Source organism: Podarcis tiliguerta (assembly GCF_965153285.1).
Source record: "Podarcis tiliguerta genome assembly, chromosome: 13".
Lineage (NCBI taxonomy): Eukaryota > Metazoa > Chordata > Lepidosauria > Squamata > Lacertidae > Podarcis > Podarcis tiliguerta.
Window position 1 is genome coordinate 8,423,224 of NC_139546.1, and position 26,702 is coordinate 8,449,925.

Here is a 26,702-nt window from a genome sequence, read left to right on the forward strand (position 1 = left end):
GTACCTCGGTTTAAGTACTTAATTCGTTCCGGAGGTCCGTTCTTAACCTGAAACTGTTCTTAACCTGAAGCACCACTTTAGTTAATGGGGCCTTCTGCTGCTGCCACGCTGCCAGAGTACGATTTCTGTTCTCATCCTGAAGCAAAGTTCTTAACCCGAGGTACTATTTCTGGGTTAGCGGAGTCTGTAACCTGAAGCGTATGTAACCTGAAGCGTATGTAACCCGAGGTACCACTGTATATCTTAGGGCCTAACTAGATATTGTTAGTGGTTAGTAATGTTGTGCATAGTTTGACATAAATAATCAGTGCAGGGCTAAATCAGATTGGAACAATGGCATGGGGAGAAAAGCTCCCATTGGTAGGTATTTATGTATTAAAACTCATGCATGCCAAAGCTAGCCATACAACTAACATCAAGCCTAGCCTGGCCTGTCCAGTCACATAACATGGAAACAATGCTTAAAATAAAACAAAAAATATTATCTTTACAAAGCAGCACAGGAATAGTTCAGGCATGCCCACTTTATGTGCAACAACCCCTCCCAGATACAGCAGTGTACCACTTCCTCAACAATTTAGGTACCTTTTTATAGCAAATGTTGGCCTGACTGCCTTATGGAGAAGAGGGGGGGGGGAGAGAGTAGGGCTATAACTCTGACCGTAGGCATTTTAAATCCTGGGTAAAGTAACGTGCCCTTATTTTTAAACAGACATGCTTAGGATCATACATAAGATTAACAGAAAACGAGTCACTTAGTGCAGGGATGCTTAGCTAAGCAGCCTTCCAAGGTTTTCTGGCTAGAAAAACCCCCTTCAGTTCCCACCTATCATCTCTTTTTGCCTCTCATTTATCAGTGGCGTAACGTGGGGGGTGCAGGGGGGGCCGGCCGCACCGGGCGCAACATCTGGGGGTTAGGGTGTGCAAATCCACGGGTTAGGGGGCGCAAATCCACGGGTTAGGGGGCGCAAATTACTTGCCTTGCCCCGGGTGCTGACAACCCACGCTACGCCACTGCATTTTATGAAACTTGAGAAATGGAACAAACATAAATGAGATTATCTCTGCTGCTGCCCCTCTTCTTCAAGACGAAAAGGGGAATCCATCAATCAATCAAACAAACAAACACAGAAAAGAATAGTCGATACAACCTCGACGCTGGGTAGGAACTGACTGAAAAAGGGACTTCGTCCCAGCCAGACAGGACAATCAGGGGACATTTCACCAAAAGGTAAAAAACAGTGGTAACAGCTGAACTTTTTTGGGGGGGGGGAAGGGGGCGGGAAAGGGCTTCATGTGCATCCTGGCCGGCGAGTCAAGCAACTAACACAAAAAAGTTCTCTTCAACCAAGGAGAGAAGCGACACGCAAACCTTCATGGAGGGGACATGCACCTGGCTTCCACGGGGCAGGTGAGGCGTTATTCCGTTTTTATTTGGTGGGGGGTTTCTTCTCCCCCACCCCCCCACCCCGCTTCCCGGCCCCCTCACACGCCCTCGCCGCCTTCTCCCCGCGCCGCTCGCTATTCACACGAGACGCGCGGGTCTCAGCCTCGACACGTGAAGGGGGAAAGGAAAGCGGCTGGCGCGGGGGTCGGGGAGGCCGCTGCGGCGGCGGCGGCGACGCCGGTCCCAAGCCCGCGTGACTTCTTCACGGTCACCGTGACCGTGACCGGGACACGCGGCCCGACCCACCGACCGCGTCTCCACACACCGCCGTCTCCACACGCGCTCGCGCCCGCCCGCTCTCTTCCCTCACCGTCCAGCCACGCGCTCTGCAGACCCGGCGCCTCGCCTGCCCGCCTCCTCTCTCAGCCTCTCGCTCTCGCTCTGTGTATGTGTGTCACGCGCCCGCGCGCGCCCGCCGCTCTCCTACACAACGGGCGCCAAGCACGCCGGCAAGGACCCGGATGTGCACCAGGAAAATAAGATCGCGGTGGAGAGGTGGAGGGGGGGGGAATAGGAAAGCGCCGCCGGAAGCGGAAGAAGCACGGAGGGCGAATGGGGTAACACCCCGCCGCCTGGGTGCTTCTGGTTTTTATGGGGCGGGCAGGTTCCCCGGAGCCTAGTTTTTATTCCCCTTTTTTCTTTTTCAATATAATTTTTATTCAGTTTAGAATACAATTCATACAATTTTTTAAATCCATTCTCTTTTTTTGACTTCCCTCAACTTGGCTGGCACTCCTTCCCTTCTTAATTTCCTACACATTTCCAAAATCTCATCTAATTTATAAATTAAATCTTGTTTCACTCCAGTTCTAATCTTTCTTTTTTTACAAAGCTTCATTAAAAGTTACAAGCGTTATTTGTTTTTCACTTAAATTATGCATATATTCTGCAAACTTTTCCCATTCTTCAGTAAATCCCCGGAGCCTAGTTTGGCACGAATAAGAGCTTAGGGGTGGTTTATTTGTATAAAAAAATAATAAAATTATTATTATTATTATTAATTATTATTATTATTATATTATATCCATCCAACAAACCTAGACAGCATCCTAAAAAGCAGAGACATCACCTTGCCGACAAAGATCAGTATAGTCAAAGCAATGGTTTTCCCAGTAGTGATGTATAGAAGCGAGAGCTGGACCATAAAGAAGGCTGATCGCCGAAGAATGGATGCTTTTGAATTCCGGTGCTGGAGGAGACTCTTGAGAGTCCCATGGACTGCAAGAAGATCAAACCTCTCCATTCTGAAGGAAATCAGCCCTGAGTGCTCACTGGAAGGACAGATCCTGAAGCTGAGGCTCCAATACTTTGGCCACCTCATGAGAAGAGAAGACTCCCTGGAAAAGATTTCATTCTCTTTATTCAGCTCATAGTGGTGAGGAGGAATGGAAGTCCCCCCAGAATGTCTGCTTTATATACATTATTTACACAATGGGCCCCACGTGATTGGCTAATTCCAGGATTCTCCTGTAGGCCAATCAGGTTGCGGATTCACTTCCACCTGTAGCTGGATTGGGTGGTTCCTGTGGACCAGTCAGACAGCTGCATTCTGGATCCTATTGTTCTAGGACCAGTCAGACTGCTGCATTCTGGATCCAATTGTTCTAGGACCAATCAGACTGCTGCATTTTGGATCCTATTCAACTCAGTACAAAACATGTTGGGAAAGATGGAGAGCACAGGGAGAAGGGGACAACAGAGGACGAGATGGTTGGACAGTGTTCTCGAAGCTACGAACATGAGTTTGACCAAACTGCAGGAGGCAGTGGAAGACAGGAGTGCCGGGCATGCTCTGGTCCATGGGGTCACGAAGAGTTGGACACAACTGAACAACATTATTATTGTGCCTCTAGGCATGTCTGACTGGCGCTTCCTGGGTTGGGCACACGCTGCCCTTGGGCCAGAAGCGAAAGCTGCCCGTAGAGATCCAGCATGTGGCGTGGTCCATGCTCTTTCTAAAAGTATTTCTTCTTTGGCAGTCCCTCATAGCCAAGTAAGATTGTCTTCCATAGACACAGTTTTCACAATGAGTCCATAAGTGACTGTGGAGGCCAATTCTGCACCCACACGTCCTTCCAGAGTGGGGACATTGTTTTCTGGGTGGGAGTTGTTCACAGTGTGAATTTGACAAGCATGCCTCCCTCTTAGCACATTTCTCCCTTGCGTCCTGAGTTCGAGTGTCTTCAAAGCCCACAACACCTTTGGTGAAGGCTGTTCTCCAACTGGAGCACTCGCAGGCCAGCGTTCCCCAATTGTTGGTGTTTATACTACATTTTCGAAGATTTGCCTTGAGAGAGTCTTTAAACCTCTTTTGTTGACTACCAGCATTAAGCTTTCCATTTTTAAGTTCGGAATAGAGTACAGTGGTACCTCGGGTTACAAACACCTCTGGTTACAAACACTTCAGATTACAGACTCCACTAACCCAGAAGTAGTACCTCTGGTCAAGAACTTTACCTCAGGATTAGAACAGAAATCGTGCGCCAGTGGCACGCCGGCAGCAGGAAGCCCCATTAGCTAAAGTGGTACCTCAGGTTAAGAACGGACCTCCGGAACAAATTAAGCAGGGACCAAACAACGGGAGCTCACCCCGTCGCGGGGATTCTAACCGCCGACCTTCTGATCGGCAAGCCCTAGGCTCTGTGGTTTAGACCACAGCGCCACCCTCATCCCTCACTAGAGATTAGGTCTGATAAATAATTCTTCACGTGCCAGTTAATAAAATAAAAAAATGTGCATCCTTGTAAGAAATGTATTTTAAAACTTACATGCATGTTACCCATCAAAATGCTGTTAGCTCAGGAAAAATAAGCTTCACACAGACCCAACTTTAAATGCATTTTACTGTTAAAAATAAAATACAAAAACATTTTATACACTGAAAGTACGGGAGCATTTTGCAAGGGCAAGTGTACAGCTGCTACCCAGGGCACAATAGTACCAGACAGTCCAATGGAAGTGATACATTATATTACAATAATACTATGTAGTTGTATATTCACAAGTCATACACTAGGGCAGGCATTGGCAAACTCGGCCCTCCAGATGTTTTGGAACTACAACTCCCATCATCCCTAGCTAACAGGACCAGTGGTCAGGGATGATGGCAGTTGTAGTCCCAAAACATCTGCAGGGCCGAGTTTGCCTATGCCTGCACTAGGACGTACTTGGGTTCCTCATACTCATACAGCATAAGAAATTCACTTTCCTTTTTGTTGTTACTACACAATCACTGAAGTCGCTACAGCAAGCGCCAAGCTCCCACGATATAGCACCCAGAGATGCAGATCTGGGGATAACTTTTATATCTACAAAAAGCTGCCCCAACGTGATGTGAACATCAGCCCTCAAACTGCTCATCTGATTGATTACACTTGTTGAAATAGAAAGCTCATCCCCACTAGTCTGTGCTGCAAATGTAATGAAATCTGCAAAGAATCACAAAGAGGGGTCGTGGTGATATAATGAGAGGCCAAATCCCAAGTATAGAAGGATGGACTACTGAACTCCATCTGCAGTCCAAATAGGAAACTCTTTGAATAGTTTCTCACTACAGCCAAAGCATTAAACTTTCACACCAGAAATGCTATTGGAAGTGGAAGGGAGAATAAGGAACTTTGGCTGTGATCAGATACTTGAGCACATTACTTTCCTAGAAGTCTTTTATGCACAGGACAGCAGTTCAGGAGACGTGGGGCATAAACAAAAAAAAAAACTGACAAGTGTTGGAAATGGCTATTTAACACTAGACAGGAATTTGTTAATCTGCTCTTTTTATTTTTGACCATAATTGGAAAGTCACCACCTACTTAGGGATGCAATTCATTGTTTAATTCATCACATGTTTATGTTTTCAAACGTGCCTAGAGCAATTTTTTCCCATTTCTTCAAATATTTATGAGTACCTACATATAAATTATTTGCATCACCTAATCACTCCATAATTCCATCATAATCCGTTTTGTCTGACATATTTGCAAATACAGTTATAACTGACCATTAAAGGTGGATCTGTATTCCAAGCATTTCTGGCTGTAATCGCTAAGAACAGTTTTATTACCTTGTGCTCCAGCTATGTAACCCTCTTTGTAACAGTGCCGCATTAAAGCGCCATTTAACAACCCAATAAGAAAATGTGCTCACCCCATAAAGAATTGCAGCTTTGCTACTGACTTAGTCAAATGGGCATTTCTCCAGAAACATTTTAAGTTTATTTTAATTCTAATTAGGACCACAGACTACCCAGGCACAACTGCCAAAACAGCATAATTCCACTGAGTTCAATGGTCCTAAGTAATTTTAACTGGAAGTCTCCTGGCTTAAAAATAACAGCAGCTGCAACAACAATGGAACTTAACAAGATTAAAGAAAACACCAGGAAGACAAGTAAAACAGGTTATAAAAATATATTCATGCCCTGCAGAGCCTCCACCTGAAAATAAGTGACGTCCTTAACTACTTATTGTTTTATCCACCACTCTTTACCAGGTCAAAAAGGAAAATTTGTACATTCTAATATTTTTATCTCTTCATCTATATTCTATAACCCAAACAGGACATTTGGTATTTATTGTGAGCCTATAAGTATATATTCTGTTTTCTGCCAGCACCAACTACTTTATTAACCGCACTGGGGCACATCAAATGTCGTGAGCCTTTCTCATCCCTTCTGAATGGGAATAGCTGTGATACCCACACTGAATGTCCCAGCAGCCCTGCTTTAACTTTATCTACTCCTATTTTTACTGGAAATCATTTGTAATGCAAACTGGGAAACAGGACCAATATGTATCAGCCATGTTAATTTTCCCGATTTCAGAAAATGCTCGCTGTACATTTACATACGTCTTCTCAAGGCCATATTTACGAATACAATTCACTATACTATTCAAGTCGCATTGAAAATGACTACATCCCAAACTTTCCGTCATCCTCTCAGCTTCAGAGCTTCGAGACTTCATTCCACCAATAGCTGTACACTATCAGTCTGCTTCTGCGGTTGCTGCTGGTGATCATATTTCCTTGCTAGAAAAATAAACACATTTGGATATATTAGACTGCAATTCTAAACGTATTAATAATAATAATAATATTTATACCCCCGCCCTCCCCAGCCAAGAGCGGGCTCAGGGCGGCTAACAACCAATAATGAAAAGAAGTTGATTAAAATACAATTTAAAAAACAAGATTAAAATACAACATTAAAACATTAGGATGCAACCTCTTCACAGGAGGAGAAAGGAAAAAGAAAGGAGGAGGGAATCAAACTGATTCTAAACCAAAGGCCAGGCGGAACAACTCTGTCTTACAGGCCCTGCAGAAAGAAATCAGATCCTGCCGGGCCCTGGTCTCATGAGGCAGAGTGTTCCACCAGGCCGGGGCCAGTGCTGAGAAGGCCCTGGCTCTGGTTGAGGCTAATCTAACTTCCTTAGGGCCCAGGACCTCTAGGGTGTTGCTATTTATGGATCTTAAGATCCTCCGTGGGGCATACCAGGAGAGGCGATATTACTAGAAACTAAGCCCTACTGAACTCAGTGGGACTTGCTTCCAAGTAAACATACAGGGAATTGTTAAATTCCTATTGTAAGATTCTGCCCCTCCTCAAAAAAACAGCCACAACATGTAGTTACTTCAAACCCATTGTTTATCTGTTAGCTAACAAACTAATTCAGCACAATACACATTCAGCAAATTCCAATGCACACATTTTAAGGATAAAAATTTGCCTTCTGTCACGAGTGCAAAATGTCCACATTTAATAGTAACTGTTAAAGGCACATCATTTAGCGATTTAAAGTCATAGAAGCGATCGATGTAAGCACATGTCCAACAATGGCAGGCAGTAAGAAGTTGCAAAATCACACCCCCAACCTGCTAACAAAGATTGATACTAAGGTTATACATGGAATGATGTTTTGTTTTTCAGAGGGCTAGCTTAGAAGGAAAAGTGGGGGGGGGGTGTAATGGGACACTGTCAGTAAGAAAAATCACTCGCAAACAAGAAACCCATTGTAATTCTGCAACCTAGATTCTGTAAACTGGTTTTACATCCCTAGAATAAAAAATGGGAAGCTTGACAAAAAGGCCAAGAGTAGCCCCCCCCCCCAAAAAAAACCATGTCGCTCTCTATTGCAGGGAAAACTGGCCAACTTCTAGTTTTGTATTTTGTGTTTGGCTTTGAGCAAAGCTTTGTGCACATCAGTCTCGCAGGTATTCCTTTTGTTTTCATTATGCTGAATGGAGAACCTCCTTTGGAGAATACCTGGACCATGATTTCAAAGGATAAACACTGTCATCCTATATACTAACATCAAACCAAAGCAACACCAAAACAGAGAGGTATCAAGCAGTCTGATCACTGCAGATGGTGACAGCAGCCACGAAATTAAGAGACGCCTGCTTCTTGGGATGAAAGCAATGGCAAACCTAGACAGCATTTTAAAAAGTAGAGACATCACCTTGCCAACAAAGGTCCGTATAGTAAAAGCTATGGTTTTCCCAGTAGTGATGTATGGAAGTGAGAGCTGGACCGAAGAATTGACGCTTTTGAATTATGGTGCTGGAGGAGACTCTTGAGAGTCCCATGGACTGCAAGAAGATCAAACCTCTCCATTCTGGAGGAAATCAACCCTGAGTGCTCACTGGAAGGACAGATCGTGAAGCTGAGGCTCCAATACTTTGGCCACCTCATGAGAAGAGAAGACTCACTGGAAAAGACCCTGATGTTGGGAAAGATTGAGGGCACAAGGAGAAGGGGACGACAGAGGACGAGATGGTTGGACAGTGTTCTCAAAGCTACAAACATGAATCTGACCAAACTGCGGGTGGCAGTGGAAGACAGGAGTGCCTGGCGTGCTCTGGTCCATGGGGTCACAAAGAGTCGGACACGACTGAACGACTAAACAACAACAACATCAAGCAGTCTTGGGGTCTGCAGACGTACACACACAAAAAAACATTTTTCTCGCAAAAGTCCAACACTAAGTATCTGTTAGGGTGGGGTGGAGTGGCTGGACACATGAAATCCCATGGAGGAATTATCCTAGAAAAAAGCATGGCTGGCTGGCCCCCTGAACAGCACCCTGCAACATTTACTTGCAAGTCCCACTTTTGCACCTACTTGTTTCTGATCTATGCTGGCTGAACATCCATTTACCAGGACATCATAACTAAAATGAACACTACTCCCTTCTCATTAACAGTAAATAGGAGGCAAAACATATGAACAGTTGTATGCCTTCTTATGACCACGTGGTCATAACAGCCTACTGCCCAGCTAGGCAGTAATGCGGCAAGATTCACCAGCATAGCTAACCAACTGCAAATTCTGGAACATCCATTGGGATTTGTGACTCCCCTTATTCACAAGCTATGTTGATCCTGTATACTGACTGACATTCCACAATGCTATAGTTTTGACCATGGGTAGGCAAACTAAGGCCTGGGGGCCAGATGCGGCCCAATCGCCTTCTCAATCCGGCCCGTGGACGGTCAGGAAATCAACGTGTTTCTACATGAGTAGAATGTGTCCTTTTATTTAAAATGCATCTCTGGGTTATTTGTGGGGCCTGCCTGGTGTTTTTACATAAGCAGAACGTGTGCTTTTATTTCATAGAATCATAAAGTTGGAAGAGACCACAAGGGCCATCGAGTCCAACCCCCTGCCAAGCAGGAAACACCATCAGAGCACTCCTGACATATGGTTGTCAAGCCTCTGCTTAAAGACCTCCAAAGAAGGAGACTCCACCACACTCCTTGGCAGCAAATTCCACTGTCGAACAGCTCTTACTGTCAGGAAGTTCTTCCTAATGTTTAGGTGGAATCTTCTTTCTTGTAGTTTGGATCCATTGCTCTGTGTCCGCTTCTCTGGAGCCGCAGAAAACAACCTTTCTCCCTCCTCTGTGTGACATCCTTTTATATATTTGAACATGGCTATCATATCACCCCTTAACCTCCTCTTCTCCAGGCTAAAAATGCCCAGCTCCCTTAGCCGTTCCTCATAAGGCATCGTTTCCAGGCCTTTGACCATTTTGGTTGCCCTCCTCTGGACACGTTCCAGTTTGTCAGTGTCCTTCTTGAACTGTGGTGCCCAGAACTGGACACAGTACTCCAGGTGAGGTCTGACCAGAGCAGAATACAGTGGCACTATTACTTCCCTTGATCTAGATGCTATACTCCTATTGATGCAGCCCAGAATTGCATTGGCTTTTTTAGCTGCCGCTTCACACTGTTGGCTCATGTCAAGTTTGTGGTCAACCAAGACTCCTAGATCCTTTTCACATGTACTGCTCTCAAGCCAGGTGTCACCCATCTTGTATTTGTGCCTCTCATTTAAAATGCCTCTCTGGGTTATTTGTGGGGCATAGGAATGCTTTCATTTCCCCCCCCTCCCAAAATATAGTCCGCCCCCCCCCCCAAGGTTTGAGGGACAGTGGACTGGACCCCCCGCTGACCCCTGGTTTTGACTTTCCTCTTGCACCTCTCTGTATAACATGCACGAAGAGAGCTGTACCATCGTAAGCTTGGAAACTTTTGAAACATCCTTCTGTTACGAGTTTTGAAATATCCTGAATGTTTATTTCTATTTTGAGTCTCCTTTTGACATATATTCAGTTATGAATTCCAACAAGGAATAGATGTTCTGGATTTTTGTTGAATTTATAATTTGGCAGAATATTTGGACTATATGATATGTATTTGTATAATCTGGAACACTTAATGTGATTTGATTGGATTGTTAAAATGGAAAATTTAATAAAAAATATTTTTTTAAAAAAGGGAATAGATGCTCTGTATCTTTAGAAGCTCTGTATCTTTAAATAAACAACAACAACAACACCCCACCCTATACCTGCAGGTGTCAGGGCGGCTCACAGAATAAAATCAGAATATAAAACCACAAAATACATAAACTAAAAACAACAACCCAATAACCCCCCCCAAAAAAACAACAACACATTTTTAAAGGGAACCACCAGGCAGCCTTCGGAGCTGGATCTCAGTGCCAGGGCTGAATGATGGGCTGGAGACGCTCCTTCAGGTATCCTGAACCAAGGCCGTTTTACAGCTTTAATTCAACGCTTTGAATTGTGCTCAGAATCGTACTGGGAGCCTACCGATGGAGTATACCTACCGATAGAGTACATCTCTAGCTGCTGCCGTAGACGAATTTTTTTCACGCTATCATAAAAGTTTGGCTCAGGTGGTACTTCTACAGCAGGAGGTAGCGTAAAAATCCTCATGATCTTCCTTTTATTTCTAAAATCCAAAAGGACAAGCAACATGTAAACAATAAAGTACTAAATAATAAAGTGTCATATCATGTCTCCTCCGGTTGCAAGTGGCAAGATAATCTGCAGAACCATGAAATTTGTGCTTGCTTAGGACATTTATTAGACGACCGTAGCACAAGAAATAGCCTGTTCCTTTAGGCGGCAAGTCTTACCACCACTGCAGCATACCACCCCTTCAGAGACTATTATTATTATTATTATTAAAGACCACACAGGCTGGCCCCACTCTGAACGTCCCTGTTTGCTCTATCCCATCCTTCCAAATGCACTTCACGCCATTATCACAATTGCCTTTTTACACATTATTTGCATGTGCCATAAAACGTCTTCAAAGCTTAAAAGAAAAAACCCCACACAAAATGACTCAAAACAACAAGATCGAGAAAAATCCACACACCCCTACTTCGAAAACACGCAAAGCAAAAAAAAAATGAAACACTCAAGCAGATTCATGCCACCTCGACTTCCCAAGCCCCTGAGCGGGCTTCCTTTTGGCTGGCGCCGGAAAGAGCGCAGGGCAGGCACCCTGCTGGATCTCAAGTGGTGGGGAGTTCCAAAAGGCGGGCGCCGCCACGCTAAAGGTGGTGGGGAGGGTTCCCAACAGTGCGCAGCGGGCGTCTCTGCAGGTGCCCTGCTGGATCTCAAGTGGCGGGCAGTTCCAAAGGGCAGGCACCGCCACGCTGAAGGCGGTGGGGGGGTTCCCAACCGTGCACAGTGGGCCTCTCTGCAGGCGCCCTGCTGGATCTCAAGTGGCGGAGAGTTCCGAAGGGCAGGCACCGCCACGCTAAAGGCGTCTCTGCAGGCGCCCTGCTGGATCTCAAGTGACGGGGAGTTCCGAAGGGCAGGCACCGCCACGCTAAAGGCGTCTCTGCAGGCGCCCTGCTGGATCTCAAGTGGCGGAGAGTTCCGAAGGGCAGGCGCTGCCACGCTAAATGCGATGGGGGGGGGTTCCCAACAGTGCGCAGCGGGTGCCTCTGCAGGCGCCCTGCTGGATCTCAAGTGGCAGGGAGTTCCGAAGGGCAGGCACCGCCACGCTAAAGGCGTCTCTGCAGGCGCCCTGCTGGATCTCAAGTGACGGGGAGTTCCGAAGGGCAGTCACCGCCACGCTAAAGGCGTCTCTGCAGGCGCCCTGCTGGATCTCAAGTGACGGGGAGTTCCGAAGGGCAGGCACCGCCACGCTAAATGCGATGGGGAGGGGTTCCCAACAGTGCGCAGCGGGTGTCTCTGCAGGCGCCCTGCTGGATCCCAGTGGCGGGGAGTTCCGATGGGCAGGCTGCAGTGCTGCCGGCCTCTATTGGCACCGAAAGAGAGATGGGGGAAGCCCACCTGCGCGCGTACACCAGCAGAGCCAGGCTGGCCAGCACGGCCAGCAGGTAGACGTTGGTGGCCTCGTTCCAAGCCTCGTGCACCGAGTAGTCCATGGGGGCCGCGGCTGCAGCGGCCGCGCCCCCGCCGCCCCCGCTCTCGCCCAGTACGCGCGCCCCGGCCATGGGTGAGAATCCGGCGCCCAGCGGAGATGCGCCCGCAGCCGGGCAGGGAAACAGGGAGGAAGAGGCCGGCGCCTGATGTCACGTCCTGCGGAAAGAGCCCTGGATTTGCAAAGAAAGGCGATTGCAATGCCATCGCGCGCCGCTGCTGGCTTCCGGGTGGGTTGGGACGGAGCTTTGCAAGCGCCTTTTTGGCACACGCAGTGCCGGGTTTACGTATAAGCTAAAGAACCTATAGCTTAGGGCCCCCAAAAAATTTTTTTTAAATTTTATTGAGTTTTGATAATGCAAAAAGGAAAAAACACAACACAAGACCAATACAGAGACACACAAAAATAAACCACTATTTACAGACTTCCCCATGACTCCCTCCACAACTCCTAGACTTCCTCATATGTTATATTCAATGCTATCGTTGCAATCATTAGGTTTTTGATTTAATCTCTCTAAAACGTGCCTTTCCAACTTCACTCCTTTAGTCTAAGCATATCAGCCTGTTCTTTTTTGAGCAGTGTTTATCCATGTATTCTTCAAAACATTTGGGGGCCCCAAAAAATTTTTAAGGGGGAAAAAACTCCAGTCTCCAGAAGAACACAAATAAAGGGGGAAAAAGGACGATGGATTATTAAAATGACATAACTGTCAGTGGGTAGTTATTATTACTTCCAATATCTTTGGGTTAAAATCTTTTCATATGCAAGTAAGCCCCAAGACCTTATTCTGCATATATTGTGTTTAAAATTGGGAAGCTCTGATTTATAGAATGGGGATGATAAAGATAACATGTAACCTTAAATATGTAATATGGGAGAGTATACAGTGGTGGCCTCTGGCTTCTTCCAAAAACACCCCCAAATGTGTGCAAAGGGGTGCAATGCTCCTCACTGCCAGAGAGGCCGAGATTCAATGCTGACCACCAATCATGGCTCAGCCAGGAGAGCCTGACTCTTAACCTCAGGGTCGTGGGTTGAAGCCCCACTTTGGTTGAAAGATTCCTGCATTGCAGGGGGCTGGATTGTCCTTGTGGTCCCTTCACAATCCTGTGATGCTAAAGGAAGAGTTAAGAGCCCAAGCTCTGCCACAAGCTCCATAGCAGCAGCAGCAGCACCCCTGCTGCTCTGCTTTCGTTGGGACTCCTAAGCGGTGGACATACTATCAAAGGCTCATTGGCATGGATAGCCAAGACCATCGCTACCAACAACGCTCTTTGGAAAAGAGGACAGTGGATGGGAAAGGCCTCCTTAGAGGACCGTACAGAAGACTGGGTGCAGATAGTACAGATAGTCAGAATTGGCCCTTGGATGCCCATCTGATTAAACCTGTGGGGCCTGATTCAGCCAAGTGTAAGGAAAGCGGAAGGCTGCTTCTGTGGGGAAAGGGATGGGCAGGGAGACAAAGAGCCCCACCCTCTTCTTCTGCAAGGGGAATAACTAACAATATAGGAGAAAAACACACAGAGTGAATTTTTCACATATCCACAGTTTGAGTTTATTTACTGAATTATTTAAGCATGCAAAATAGGGCACAGATGTAAGGGTTGATGGGTCCAAGTAGGCATGATGGGAGCAACAGTATTTCTTCTTTAGTTGTGTCTGCCACATTTATATGTGAGGAAGCCAGAATCTAGCAGCAATCCAACAGAATAGGAAAGCTAGCCACTACTGTCTGCATTGCTGACACACATCTAAAGAAGCAGGTAAGTTTTGGCACTTTGAAGTCAGTGGTTTTTATTCACACAGTGTTCCCAGTTGCGCCTCAGCTGTGTCATATCTACGGGAAACTGCCAAGAACAGACCCACATCTCATGTCATTCTGGCCTCCTTCGGGAGAAAGGGTGCAATATAAATTCAACCAATAAAATAATTATAAGTGAGTGTCCAGCTTGGGAACGTTCTTTGGAAGCCCAACATCTGACATGGCTTCCTTCTGAATGCAGGAAGCTCCTGCAGCCAATCAGAAGCCGTCCCTTCCCTCCCCCCCCCCTTCTAGAACCCACCACTCTCAACCAACTCTCAACCGCCTCCCCACCAACATTCAGACTCTCAAGGAAGGAGAGTTGCTTTCAAGTCTGCTGTACGGCTTTCCAAACCTGACCCTGCTCTACTGCTCCGCAATGAGTCAGCTTCGCAAAGGTGAGAACCTGGGACCCCATAGGATTATAGAATTGTAGAATTGGGAGGGACCCTGAGGGTCATCTAGACCAACCCCCTGCAATGCAGAAATCTCAGCTAAAGCATCCATGGCAGATGGCCATCCCACCTCGGCTGAAAAACCTCCAAGGAAGGAGAGTCTACTGCCCACTGAGGGATTTCTTCCCACTGTCATACAGCTGTTGCTGTCAGAAAGTTCTTCCTGAAGTTGAGTTGGAATCCCCTTTCTTGTAACTTGTATCCACGGCATCAGGTCCTAAGGGCCTCTGGAGTAGGAGAAAACAAGCTTCCTCCCTTCTCCCTGTGACGGCCCTTGAGATATTGAGAGGGCTGCATGGTGTGGCTCTCATATCTATGTCCTGAGGGACAGAGAGCAAAACATCTCTCCCCTTTCTCCAGCCCAGGCAGAATTGCAAGGGGTCAGTGCATCTGGCTGGAAGGAGATGGTCGGAGTTTGGCACCCAGCTAGGGCTGGCTGTGGGCAGGATATTTTCTGTTGTGAATTACTGGTTGGTAACTTCCTCTGTTTTTATTTTCCTTTCTGTCTCACAGGTTCTCAGGCAGGAAGGCCACAACCGCTGCTCTGGCGCCGTGGGGAGCCATTAGAAGTAGTGGTATGTTAATTCCATGGGGAATCCATTTCCCACATGTTTGTTTGTTTGTTTGTTTATTCATAGTTCTATACCGCTTTATATTTTTAATAAAAATCTCAAGCGGTTTACAGCATAATAAATCAATAAAACAATAAAACAATAGCTGGGCGATGTTCCTCTGGCCTCAGGAGGAGCCTCTTCAGTAGGTCTGGCTGGTGGGTCTGGGCCTCGCCCCCCAGGCCAGGTGGAAAGGGCCTTGCAGGGAGCGGCCTTCACCCTCCCACCTGCCCCCTAGGTCCCTCCGCTGGCTGGCCGCCCCCTGATGTGGCTGGGGGGAGAGAAAATATGGAGGGCGATCTGCCCCAGAAGAAAATCTTCTGTCCCCTAGAGTGGATGCCTATGGCAGGAGAGTAAAATGTCCTTCTTCCTTTGCAGGGCCGTGGTTTGGAAGTGCCGGTCAAGGCTCCGGCCAAGCAGCAGCCCAGCGGTGCCACGTCCCAAACCAACATCTGCAGGTATGCTGTGCCCTTCTGTGGCAGGGGTGGGGCAGTCTGAGGATGGCACGGCCGGTGCGCTCACACTGGGCTATTGCCTCATAAGAAAAGGTTTTTGATAGAGGGTGAATTGAATGGGTGGAGGGTTGGAGGAGAGGCAGAAAGAAGAGCTCATTTGACCGTGGCTAGGGGGCGTGATCTGGACGGTTCTCCAGGGGCGCAAGATCACCCAGCTACGGCTCTGCCTACAGGGCGCCCTTGACATTTGAGAGCCCAAAGTTGGCGCTTGGTTGGGCACAGTTCCAGATTAAAACCTGTGGAGGCCCCTAGGCAGTCAAAATATCCCTGGGCTCCTTGCAAATCATATCCTGATACGTTTTTGATTTTAGCAACCAACAATAATTAATAGGCAAAACAAACAGTACTTATTCTGATCCGTTGTTGCCTGGCCCATAGGCCTACTCTCTCCATTGAATAATCTGGCTCTGGTGGAGATCAATCCCAGATTTCTCCCTGTCTCCCCCAATCATACTAACTGAGCTTGTTTCTTCCTTAGGCGAGAGGCCGGCCAGAGCAAAGCGGGAAAGGCTCCCAGCTCAGGTAAGTGGAAATGCCAACTGAGTGCCCCATATTTTAGGAATGCTTCCTTCCCTTGTCCCCCACCCTCCTGCCCCAGACTGGGGCTAGAATGGCAGGGAGCCAGGCTCATGTTTCTTTTTTCTTTGCAGTGTGGGAGCCTTTCCCGAACACATATTTTGTTCTGGCCAAGTCCCTGAAGAGGCGTGGCGAACATCAGGTACGAGGGCAGAGGGAATAAAGGGATCCTTGTGAGACATCTTTTGGGAGTCTTAGAAATACTCTCCCACCTGTGGCTTCCATTCTCATGTGATGTCCTTCTTCCTCCACAGGACCACGCCTCCAGGGATGAGGCTCCAGATCCGGCTCCCGGAATGAAGAACAGAACAGCAGCCCGGCGGTTCCCGGCTGTCGTCCCTCGCGGCGCGTCCCCACTGCCCCCCCTCCGTACGGGCATGGCTCCATCCTGGCCCGGTTTGGCACAGAAGCAGCAGCCAAAGTTTCCTCCCATTAAAACAGCTTCTCAGGTGAGGGAGGAGACTTTGGCTGTTGCTTCTGTGCTAGGCCGGTCGGATGCCCGTACGGTGGAGAAGTGGGGAGGCCTGATAAGATCAGGTAAGTGGAAATGCCCCTTCCCAGGTCCCCCCCCCTCCTGCCCCAGACTGGGGCTAGCGTGGCTGGGATACAGGAGCCTTCTGATGTCTCTGTTTGTTTTGCAGCGAGGGAGAAGATCAGCCGTGGAACCGCCGCATTCCTCCGGGAGGGACTGGAGCCCAGACGACGGCCTCTCGCCCCTGAGGTAATGGGACAGGGGGGAGGAGGGGGGCCCTAGGAAACACACAAAGAGGGCCTGCAGGATCAGGCCAAGGGCCCATCTGGTCCAGCCTCCTCTTCTCCCGGGGGCCACCCAGATGCCACTGCGAAAGCAGCCAACAGGATTCGAGCCCAAGAAGCAGTGCTTCAAAGATGCCTTCTTTCTTGCAGGATCTCGACCGTGCACCGCTGTGGCTGCTGCCCAAGCCTCCCCCCCAAAGACCAGGTAAGAGGAAGGGAACCTTGCATGGGGCGGGGAGAAGGCTGGGGGCCTTCCTACAGGGGTTGCTTGACTACAGCTCCCATTGTCTTTGACCACTGTCCTTTCCTCCCTTCTTTTTTTTATAAAAAAACACAGCTTGAGGCGAATTCCAGAGCGTTTGGATCTCAGCTGAAGGACTGTATTCCGGTTTCTGATTTGTCAGCTGCTGAAGCATTTGAATGTGAAGAGTGAACTTTTCCCTGTTCATCCTTTGGACACACCGGATAATTTTGTTGTTGTTGTTCCTAATTCAAGATAAGATTATTTTTTCTACTCTGAGAAATATTCCGGGGCTGCATGCACCACTGAAGCTGCAGGTGGAATTCCAAGCAGTGAAGCAGCTCCAGCGTTTTCCTTTCCTTCCTAGTGCTAACTTGTCCCTGGATATCTGGAAAGGCAACTGTGACTGCATCGGTTTTGAAGATATTCTGAACGACCCGGCACAGAGTGAAGGAATGGGAGATCCTCATCTTTTGGTTGAACACAAACTTGGTTTCGTATAATGCGCACATCCTCCATCCTTCTGTTCATGAAAATGTTTCTTACCTGTGTCCCTGTGGGTTCAAGGAAACCATCTAAACAGTAGTTGTACAGCACTTGTTTTGATGCACACCTTCCAGTCAGAGACTGCCCAGCTTATGTCCATGATAATCAACACCTTTTATTCCAACAAGGAAATCTTTATGCGGGAGATCGTTTCCAACGCCTCTGATGCACTGGACAAGATCCGCTATGAGAGTCTGACAGATCCCTCAAAGCTGGAAAGAGCTGAAGATAGATATCATTCCCAATCCCCATGATCGCACCCTCACCTTGGTGGACATTGGTGGTATTGGCATGACAAAGGCAGACCTTATCAACAATCTGGGCACCATTGCGAAGTCTGGCACCAAAGCCTTCATGGAAGCTTTGCAGGCTGGTGCAGACATCTCCGTGATTGGACAGTTTGGTGTGGGCTTTTACTCTGCTTACCTTGTGGCTGAGAAGGTTGTGGTTACCACCAAGCACAACGATGATGAAGAGTATGCCTGGGAGTCATCTGCAGGCAGCTCCTTCACTGTCAAAACTGACCATGGTGAACCCGTTGGCCGTGGTACCAAAGTGATCTTGCACCTGAAGGAAGATCAGACTGAATACCTGGAGGAACGTCGCATCAAGGAAGTGGTGAAGAAGCACTCCTAGTTCATCAGCTACCCTATCACCCTCTATCTGGAGAAGGAGCGTGAGAAGGAAATCAGCGACGATGAGGCGGAAGAGGAAAAAGTGGAGAAGGAGGATGAAGAGGCAGCCCCCAAGGATGAGGAGGAGAAGCCCAAGTTTGAAGATGTGGGCTCAGATGAAGAGGAGGAAGGTGGCAAGAGCAAGAAGAAGACCAAGAAGATCAAGGAAAAGTACATCGACCAGGAGGAACTGAACAAGACCAAGCCCATCTGGACCCGAAACCCTGATGACATCACTCAGGAGGAGTATGGCGAGTTCTACAAGAGCTTGACTAATGATTGGGAAGACCATCTGGCTGTTCAGCACTTTTCTGTGGAGGGGCAGTTGGAATTCCAGGCGCTTCTCTGCATCCCACGCCGGGTCCCATTGACCTCTTTGAGAACAAGAAGAACAACATCAAGCTCTATGTGAGGTGCGTCTTCATTATGGACAGCTGTGATGAACTCATCCCAGAGTCCCTGAACTTCATCCGGGGTGTAGTGGACTCCGAGGATCTGCCCCTGAACATCTCCCGTGAGATGCTGCAACAAAGCAAGCTTCTCAAAGTGATTCGCAAGAACATTGTCAAGAAATGCCTGGAGCTTTTTGCAGAGCTGGCGGAGGACAAATAAAACTACAAGAAGTTCTACGAGGCCTTCTCCAAAAATCTCAAGCTGGGGATCCATGAGGACTCTACCAACAGGAAACGCCTGTCAGAACTGTTGCAGTACCACACTTCCCACTCCGGCGCCGAGATGAATTCCCTCTCCGAATATGTATCCTGTAGAAGGAAAACCAGAAAAGCATCTCTTCCATCACTGGTGAGAGCAAGGAGCAGGTGGCTAACTCTGCCTTTGTGGAGCGAGTGAGGAAACGTGGTTTTGAGGTGGTGTACATGACAGAGCCCATTGATGAGTATAGCGTCCAGCAGCTGAAGGAATTTGATGGCAAGACCTTGGTGTTCATCACCAAAGAAGGGCTGGAGCTGCCAGAGGATGAGGACGAGAAGAAGAAGATGGAGGAAAGCAAAGCCAAGTTTGAGAACCTCTGCAAACTCATGAAGGAAATCCTGGGGAAGAAAGTTGAAAAGGTGACGGTCTCAAACAGGCTGGTCTCCTGGCCCTGCTGTATTGTCACCAGCACCTATGGCTGGACCACCAACATGGAACGTATCATGAAGGCCCAGGCCTTGCGAGACAACTCCACCATGGGCTACATAATGGCCAAGAAGCACCTGGAGATCAACCCTGACCACCCCATTGTAGAGACGCTGCGTCAGAAGGCCGAGGCAGACAAGAACGACCAGGCCGTCCAGGACCTTGTGGTGCTGCTCTTGGAGACAGCACTGCTTTCCTCTGGCTTCTAAGGAGGATCCACAGACTCACTCCAAGCGTATCTCTAGGATGATCAAGCTGGGGCTCGGGATTGAGAAAGATGAGGTTGCTGCTGAAGAGCCTAGTGCCGCTGTCTCTGAAGATATTCCCCCTCTGGAAGGAGACGAGGATGCCTCACGCATGGAGGAGGTGGATTAAAGAGAGGGCGCTGACCTCCCCCTCTGCCTTGCCCCCATCCATTCCCTGCACCATCTCCTTGCTCAGGAAGACTGGCTCTGGCAGTGCTCTGGCATGCCTTCGTCAGCAGTCTCTCACTGCCTTCCTGTACAATTGCTAGCCAGTGGGACAAGGGGTCTCCACACCTATCTGATCTGCCTTTCTGCTTGTTTAGAAAAAAGGCTGCTTTAGGGGAAAGGGACCGGCCCACTGGTTTTAGGTTTTCCCTCCCCCCATGCGGGTTTTATCCTTTTTCTGCTGGGCCACCAAGCATCCATCCTGCCATAGCTGAGGTGAACACAGTGAATGTCCTCCCCACTAATAGAGCAGTGAGTTGGCTCCTTGCCTCCCTCCCTCCCTCCCTGCTGCCCTTTGTCCTCAGAGAGCAGGGACTTGTACTCTTGTTGGCTGTTTGTATTTGGTTTGGTTTTACTGGAATTAAAATAACAAAGAATGTGGTTTACCTTGATGAAAACAAGGCGCATTAAATGCTTCAATATATTACTTTCGTTCTGTGTTTACTGTCAGTACAAATGTCTTGTAATGGTCGCCTGGGGCTTCTAAAAGCAGGCCCTCCAACATTTCGCCAGTGAGAATAGGGATGTCCCATTCCATAATGATAATTTTACTATTTACATCTGATTGGGTTGCCCCAGCCACTCTGGGCAGCTTCCAACATATATAAAAACATAATAAAACATTAAACTTAAAAAAAAACACCTTCCCTATACAGGATTGTCTTCAGACAGCTCGGGGGTTGGATAACTCCATACCCTCCAACATCTCTCCAATGAGAATAGAGACATCCTAAGGAAAAGTGGGGCGTTGTGGGATCAAATCAGAAACCGAGGCGGCTTCTCCAAATTAGGGATGTGCCTGGAAAATAGGGACACTTGGAGGGTCTGTAAAAGCCACCAGCCTGTAGCAGCAGCCACACCCCAGGGAAGGCTTTGACCAGCCAGCTAAAGCAAGTGAGGGCAACCAATGGTTCTCAAACCCTCAGAGAGTTAATACAGAGACAGGCTCGGGTGGATTGAGCAGAGGAGACCAGTTGTGGTTCCAGTGGTCTGCAGGTACTGTAGAGGGAAGTGAGGGGCAGAGGGGCTTGTCGGCCTGGCAAGGCAGCCCATCGCAGAGAAGAAAAACCCTGGTTTTAAATCTCCACTGCATGCATGTATGTGTGTTGCATATATGATGGAAATCTTGAAACGGCTCCCAATACTGGTGTCGCCTCAAATCTAGTTTGATTTTTTTAGGGAGACGTGTCTCAAATTAGTTCTATGCCTCCTACTGACACAGGTGGCGCTGTGGTCTAAACCACTGGGAGTCTTGGGCTTGCCAATCGGAAGGTTGGCGGTTCGAATCCCCGTGACGGGGTGAGCTCCCGTTCCTCTGTCCCAGCTCCTGCCAACCTAGCAGTTCAAAAGCACACCAGTGCAAGTAGATAAATGGGTATCACTGTAGTGGGAAGGTAAATGGCATTTCCGTGTGCTTTGGTTTCCGTCACGGTGTCCCGTTGCGCCAGAAGCGGTTTAGTCCTGCTGGCCACATGACCTGGAAAACTCTGTGGACAAACGCCGGCTCCCTTGGCCCTGAAAGCGAGATGAGCACCACAACCCCATAGTTGCCTTTGACTGGACTTAACCATCCAGGGGTCCTTTTCCCTTTTCCCTAATGCCTCTTACTATATCAACTTCCAGTAAAGTTTTCCAGTTTTTGAGGCTCCATCAATTCTTTCCACAGTATGTTCCTCCTATCGCTCAAGAGTGAGGAAGTAATAGAGTTGTGGGGACACGATCTCTTGTTTCTGGATAGTGGGTGAACAACTCTGGGCGTTTGTTGTTTGGAATAAATTACATTGATCTAATGATGTAGATTAGAGGTAAAGGTAAATGTAAAGGTACCCCTGCCCGTACGGGCCAGTCTTGACAGACTCTAGGGTTGTGTGCCCATCTCAAGAGGCCGGGGGCCAGCGCTGTCCGGAGACACTTCCGGGTCACGTGGCCAGCGTGACATCGCTGCTCTGGCGAGCCAGAGCCGCACACGGAACGCCGTTTACCTTCCCGCTAGTAAGGGGTCCCTATTTATCTACTTGCACCCGGGAGTGCTTTCGAACTGCTAGGTTGGCAGGCGCTGGGACCAAACAACGGGAGCGCACCCCGCCGCGGGGATTCGAACCGCCGACCTCTTGATCGGCAAGCCCTAGGCGCTGAGGCTTTTACCCACAGCGCCACCCGCGTCCCATTAGATTAGAGGTAGGAATTAATAAATATGTATTATATGTAATTATGCTTCATTCATCCATAATAGCATATACTTAAGGGTATTGCTTAATCTACTTTTGGAAAACAGTAAACAAGCAAAATTGTAAACAGCAAATTAAACACTGACTCATGACTTTTCCGCGGTCTTCAACTGGAAAGTTCTCAGGGACAGATTTACAAGAACAATACACTTGCTTCCAATCGCCATACCTGTGTTTCCTTTCCTGAAGGGGGGGGGGGAGTTAAATGATGCAAGGAAACTATAAATATCAGTTAGGCATAATAATACTTCATTAAAACACACCAAGGAAACACCATAATGTTGTGGGAACCACTAAACAAAGTTTCCTGTTTCTTTCACACACACACACTGTTTGAAACGGTGAACTGAAAGTTGACTTACTCGAGTAAATTAGAGTAGAATAGGGCTTAATTTTAGCGAGGTTACAGAGATCATTTTGCCAAAAGAACATCGCTGTTCTCAAGGCAGATCCAAGGAGGAAACAAACCTCCCTTGTGGAGTCATATTCCGGAGCCTCTTTTATTCCTGCGGCACTGAGAATGTCTACATGAGATTAGTAGTTCTTAAGTATAGCAAATGCAATACAGTATACTAATAGAGTTTAAAATTAAGGATGTGGACCTGTGGGAATTAGAGATATGGCCAGGTAATGTGGCATGTGATAGATTGGTGCAGGAATCGATTAGGGTCCCTCTGAGGGATTCTGTGTGACACACACACACTGCCAGCTAAGGGTTTCTCCACACCTCTGTTTGCATGGACAGGCGGAGTCCCCCAGATCCCGAGTGCCCCCCCCCTGTCATGTGGAATAACGACTCAAGACAACATGCTATGGGATTAAACTGGCCACAACTTTATTAAATTTCAAATGTGGGTAGACCTTGGCTCAGGCATTGGACGTTCTCCCTCCCCAGTCCACCTGCCGGGGACCTAGGGAGCATCAGGGTTATCCAGTGGGGGGGGGGATGGGCTGGCTCTGGAGAACATATGTTCAAGCAGAGATAGCCGCCCCCGTTACGCCGCCGCCGCAGGGGAGAGCAATGACGACCTCTCGGCGTATGGTCAAAGCCTCCCTTCAGAAACCCTTTAACGGGGAACCCTGGTATCGCCGCTGCAAAGAGGAAGATGGACTAAAGGATTCCGCCCAAGGCCTGATACTGCCAAAGTTGTGACGTTTTGCTACGGGAAAGGCGAAACCTGCCAATGCAGGGGAATTCCTTTCTGGACCTTTAACAGCGACCTTAACGTAGCAGCGCCCACATACCTGTGAAGAAAAGTTAACCTGCAAAACCTGTGAAGAAAAGTTAACCTGCAAAATAAGACATTAACTGAGGGTGGGTAGGGTGGGAGAAGCTCTGGAGCCAAGTGAGGATTCCCAGGTAAGATCCTCCCTCTATTGTGTGGGCAGGTAGTCCCTCCCCTACCTGGCCTGGTCTCCTTGGCAACGCTTCCCCCAGGCGGGATTGGGCAACTGACTGAGGTAGGCGGAGACCTCCAGGTATGCCACCTGAGGGAAGGCGAAGCCAAACCTGTGCTGATGGAGCCGCTCCAGATCCAGGGGCCAGGCGCGTCCACGCAAAGGGCGCCCCCCATTTTATGCGGGGAGCAGTCATTGCCCCATGGTTTCTAGACATGTTTATAGGCAAGCAGTTTTCTGCTTTTCCTCTTGCCCTCTTCCTTTCAAGGGAGCTCTTTAGCTCTAAACTGGAGCAAATATCCACCTGGAGAAAACCCGAATGGCCATTTGTTCCAAATGAGCACTAAAGAGCTGTTGTTGTTTTTCCCAGGGGGGAAAGCCCTAAGAGGCAAAAGAAGCGTGAGAAAAGTGAAATCTCTGGAAACGAAAAAAGGAATCAAAGCTGTAACCTCACTTCTCTCAGGGAGGGAACTGCCAGAAGGCCCTCATCGCTGGACCTCAGTGTCCGGACTGAATGATGGGAAAGGAGACACTCCTTCAGATATACTTTCCAATAGCTTCCAATTGTTGAAAAAATGTGAGGAAAACCTCTAATTCATACTTAAAAAGAAGGATGCATTTGTCTTAGTTTTCCTTTCCCACTGTCTTCTCAATTTCCATCGGGTGCCGAGTCTATAACCATAGGTTTTGAGCAGAGCAGTAAATTCTGCTAAACAGTAATTGCAGCATCCTGAAGCAGCTGCTTCCACTGAATAAAGTGCATAATAATAGTCTGCTTAATTTAAGATGCCAGAGGGAACCAATTTCTAAGCTTTAACTATGTTATTTTTAATGGTGATGTTAACCCTTATAACCGCTGGTCCATTAGAGAATGAAACACAGGAACTCAACCCAACAAAATTATCTCACTTATGTCATTGAGAATGCAGTCCCCTGTTTCTGATTGAATTTGTAGGAAACGGGCTGTCTTCTGTTTGCTAGAGCTTCCTTCTCCCAAGGATATAACGGCTGCTTCTGGCATTCATCCATAGCTTCATAAACCATGGTTTATGAAGCCACAGACAAGTGCTGTGGCTGTAGGACCTTCCCTTTGTTCCTTGTAATCCTTGGAGCATCAGAAGTCACTTCAAAGAGTCAATTGGACAGCAGTAAAATCATTTATTTTTGTCATGACTAAAAATGGGGACGCGGGTGGCGCTGTGGGTAAAAGCCTCAGCGCCTAGGGCTTGCCGATCGAAAGGTCGGCGATTCGAATCCCCGCAGCGGTGTGCGCTCCCGTTGTTCGGTCCCAGCGCCTGCCAACCAAGCAGTTCGAAAGCACTCCCGGGTGCAAGTAGATAAATAGGGACCGCTTACTAGCGGGAAGGTAAACGGCGTTTCTGTGTGCGGCTCTGGCTCGCCAGAGCAGCGATGTCACGCTGGCCACATGACCCGGAAGTGTCTCCGGACAGCGCTGGCCCCCGGCCTCTTGAGTGAGATGGGCGCACAACCCTAGAGTCTGTCAAGACTGGCCCGTACGGGCAGGGGTACCTTTACCTTTACCTTTTAAAAAATGGTACAGACAAGCGTTTGCCCGATGTCTGCCCCCGAATTCTGAGCTAGCCAGCTTTTTATACATTTGCAGAATACAATACCACCTGATATCTTGTAAACCACCTGATTTCTGGGAAATCGAAAGTTATAGCAAGTTCCTATTACCATGTGTAATGGTTCTAGGGATTGCTCGTGCGTAAATCGGCGCCACACCTGGGTGGGTTGCCTGAGTGAACCCTTTCTGTCTGGACAGCCACTCGCCCGTGGCTGTCTCAATCGCTGGCAGAATCCGTCAGTGGGCGTTTCTTGAACTTCTTCCAGCATAAAAGTTCTTTGACGCCTAGTCTCCGCCTACTCTCCTTGCGCGGAAGCCTTCTGCACAAGGAGGGCGTAGGCATCGGAGGACTTCTACTCTCCCTGCTGGTCCCCGGCAAGGAGTCTTGGAGCCACCTCGCCGATTCCCCCATCTGCCCCCCTCCTCCACTGGTGCTACGCTGATTTCCTTCCCCAGAAGATGTGCTGCTTCTCTCCCTCCCGGGACGCTCTCCGGAATCCCTCTGGAGCCCTCCCTCTCCCTCTGGCTCCGATGGCAGTTCCCTGACACCATGTAAGCTCTTGACTCCCTCTTTCCTGCCATGGCTCCACTACACCAGGGCCATGTGTATTCCTGAGTTTGCTTATCTCTTTACAACCTTGAATAAGAAACATTTGAGCCTGTTCCATCAATGCCAGCCTTGTTCTCCTGACAGACCTCTCCTTTCTCAGAAAGGCCTTTGGGGGGTTTGCTATGGCCCTACATGGCTACTTATTCCCCTCTTTCATTTCATGCAGCAATAAGATAGGATGCAGTCGTGAGGTTTGGTGCTTTCCCGCCTTCCCGTTCCCCTTCTATACAGCCTGTCAAGTCTGCAATGCTGAATGGAGACCGCTCTGTACATTAACAATCAAATATTTGTTTTTCTCCCCACTGGACAATCACTAAAGAAGATGGTCAAAACAAGCTGACCTAAAATGATGGAATACTTCCATGTTGCCGAGCTAACAGGGAGGATAAGAGGAGATACGGTACCAAAAGTGAATAAGGACTGGGCTATCTTTAAGGAATACATCAAAATTTATGTGGAAAAAGTCAAATTTCTGACAGATACCGAGTGAATCCAGAAAATGATTAGAGTGAAAGGAGAGTAAAGTTAAGAGAAAAAGAAGAGATTAAAGAAATAATGGAATGCATTTAAGCTAGTTGGAAAGACAAAGTAGCATAACAAGAAGTCAAGTCACTTGGTGGGTGTTCGTATGGGGTAGGTGTGTAGGTATGTATGTATAGTATAGGTAGGTATTATATAGAGCATAGCTGTCAACTTACAGATTTGAAAATAAGGGACCAGCAACCTCAAAAATAAGGGATCAGCAGCCAAAATAAGGGATTTTCCAGGCACAGGTATGTTCAACTTCTGAGCCCCTCCAAGCCAAAGGCAGAAAGCCCAGCAGGCAGCCAAACGAAGCCTCAAGCGGTGGTTCCCACAGCGCAGCAACCCGGCAAAGGGGATGCAGCAAGGAAAACCACGTCACCTCTCCACTGGGAAGCGCTGAGCAAAAGCGAG

At 48.1% G+C, this 26,702-nt stretch overlaps 3 protein-coding genes and 1 pseudogene across 11 annotated transcripts in view; 2 read left to right on the forward strand and 2 right to left on the reverse strand.

The window, feature by feature from the left end:
- The window catches only part of SLC20A2 (solute carrier family 20 member 2), a 102,186-nt gene extending 100,250 nt beyond the window's left edge, over positions 1-1,936 (reverse strand). For 5 of the 7 annotated variants that reach the window (XR_014503972.1, XR_014503973.1, XM_083407724.1 and 2 more), the window contains exon 1: positions 1,758-1,898. The gene's annotated coding sequence lies outside the window, so the exon portion shown is untranslated. The other 2 variants (XM_083407720.1, XM_083407727.1) reach the window with 2 other exon arrangements.
- Positions 1,361-17,258, forward strand: LOC310661659 (uncharacterized protein). The gene is made up of 9 exons (XM_083408075.1): positions 1,361-1,411; positions 14,930-14,991; positions 15,406-15,485; positions 16,021-16,064; positions 16,193-16,260; positions 16,373-16,655; positions 16,760-16,839; positions 17,025-17,079; positions 17,212-17,258. Exons 6-9 carry the CDS (start codon positions 16,415-16,417, stop codon positions 17,214-17,216), a joined length of 381 nt encoding a protein of 126 aa, XP_083264201.1. The 5' UTR covers positions 1,361-1,411; positions 14,930-14,991; positions 15,406-15,485; positions 16,021-16,064; positions 16,193-16,260; positions 16,373-16,414; the 3' UTR covers positions 17,217-17,258.
- On the reverse strand, positions 4,273-12,382 carry SMIM19 (small integral membrane protein 19). Of its 2 annotated transcripts, XR_014504007.1 has the most exons (4): positions 12,067-12,326; positions 9,772-10,705; positions 8,352-9,048; positions 4,273-7,634 (listed from the first exon to the last, which is right to left on the reverse strand). XR_014504007.1 is itself a non-coding variant. In XM_083408068.1 (3 exons), the coding sequence occupies exons 1-3, from the start codon at positions 12,228-12,230 to the stop codon at positions 6,405-6,407; spliced, it is 357 nt and encodes a 118-aa protein (XP_083264194.1). In that variant the 5' UTR covers positions 12,231-12,382; the 3' UTR covers positions 4,273-6,404. The 2 variants fall into 2 exon arrangements, 1 of the variants encoding a protein (XP_083264194.1); XM_083408068.1 differs by lacking the exon at positions 8,352-9,048 and having other exon boundaries at positions 4,273-6,472; positions 10,581-10,705; positions 12,067-12,382.
- A 447-nt stretch (positions 17,259-17,705) lies between the features above and the next one.
- Positions 17,706-20,328, forward strand: LOC310661490 (heat shock protein HSP 90-beta-like; annotated as a pseudogene). Its single transcript has one exon. The product of its transcript is annotated as a heat shock protein HSP 90-beta-like (transcript).
- Positions 20,329-26,702: the final 6,374 nt, after the last annotated feature.

Coding starts and splice junctions, on each gene's coding strand:
- SMIM19 (XM_083408068.1), bottom strand. CDS start 12,230: ATGGCCGGGGCGCGCGTACTGGGCGAGAGCGGGGGCGGCGGGGGCGCG. Junction 10,706..12,066: donor CTGCTGGTGTACGCGCGCAG/GTGGGCTTCCCC, acceptor TTTGGATTTTAG/AAATAAAAGGAAGATCATGA. Junction 6,473..10,580: donor GCTAGAGATGTACTCTATCG/GTAGGTATACTC, acceptor TTATTTTTCTAG/CAAGGAAATATGATCACCAG.
- LOC310661659 (XM_083408075.1), top strand. CDS start 16,415: ATGAAGAACAGAACAGCAGCCCGGCGGTTCCCGGCTGTCGTCCCTCGC. Junction 16,656..16,759: donor GGGAGGCCTGATAAGATCAG/GTAAGTGGAAAT, acceptor TTTGTTTTGCAG/CGAGGGAGAAGATCAGCCGT. Junction 16,840..17,024: donor GACGGCCTCTCGCCCCTGAG/GTAATGGGACAG, acceptor TCTTTCTTGCAG/GATCTCGACCGTGCACCGCT.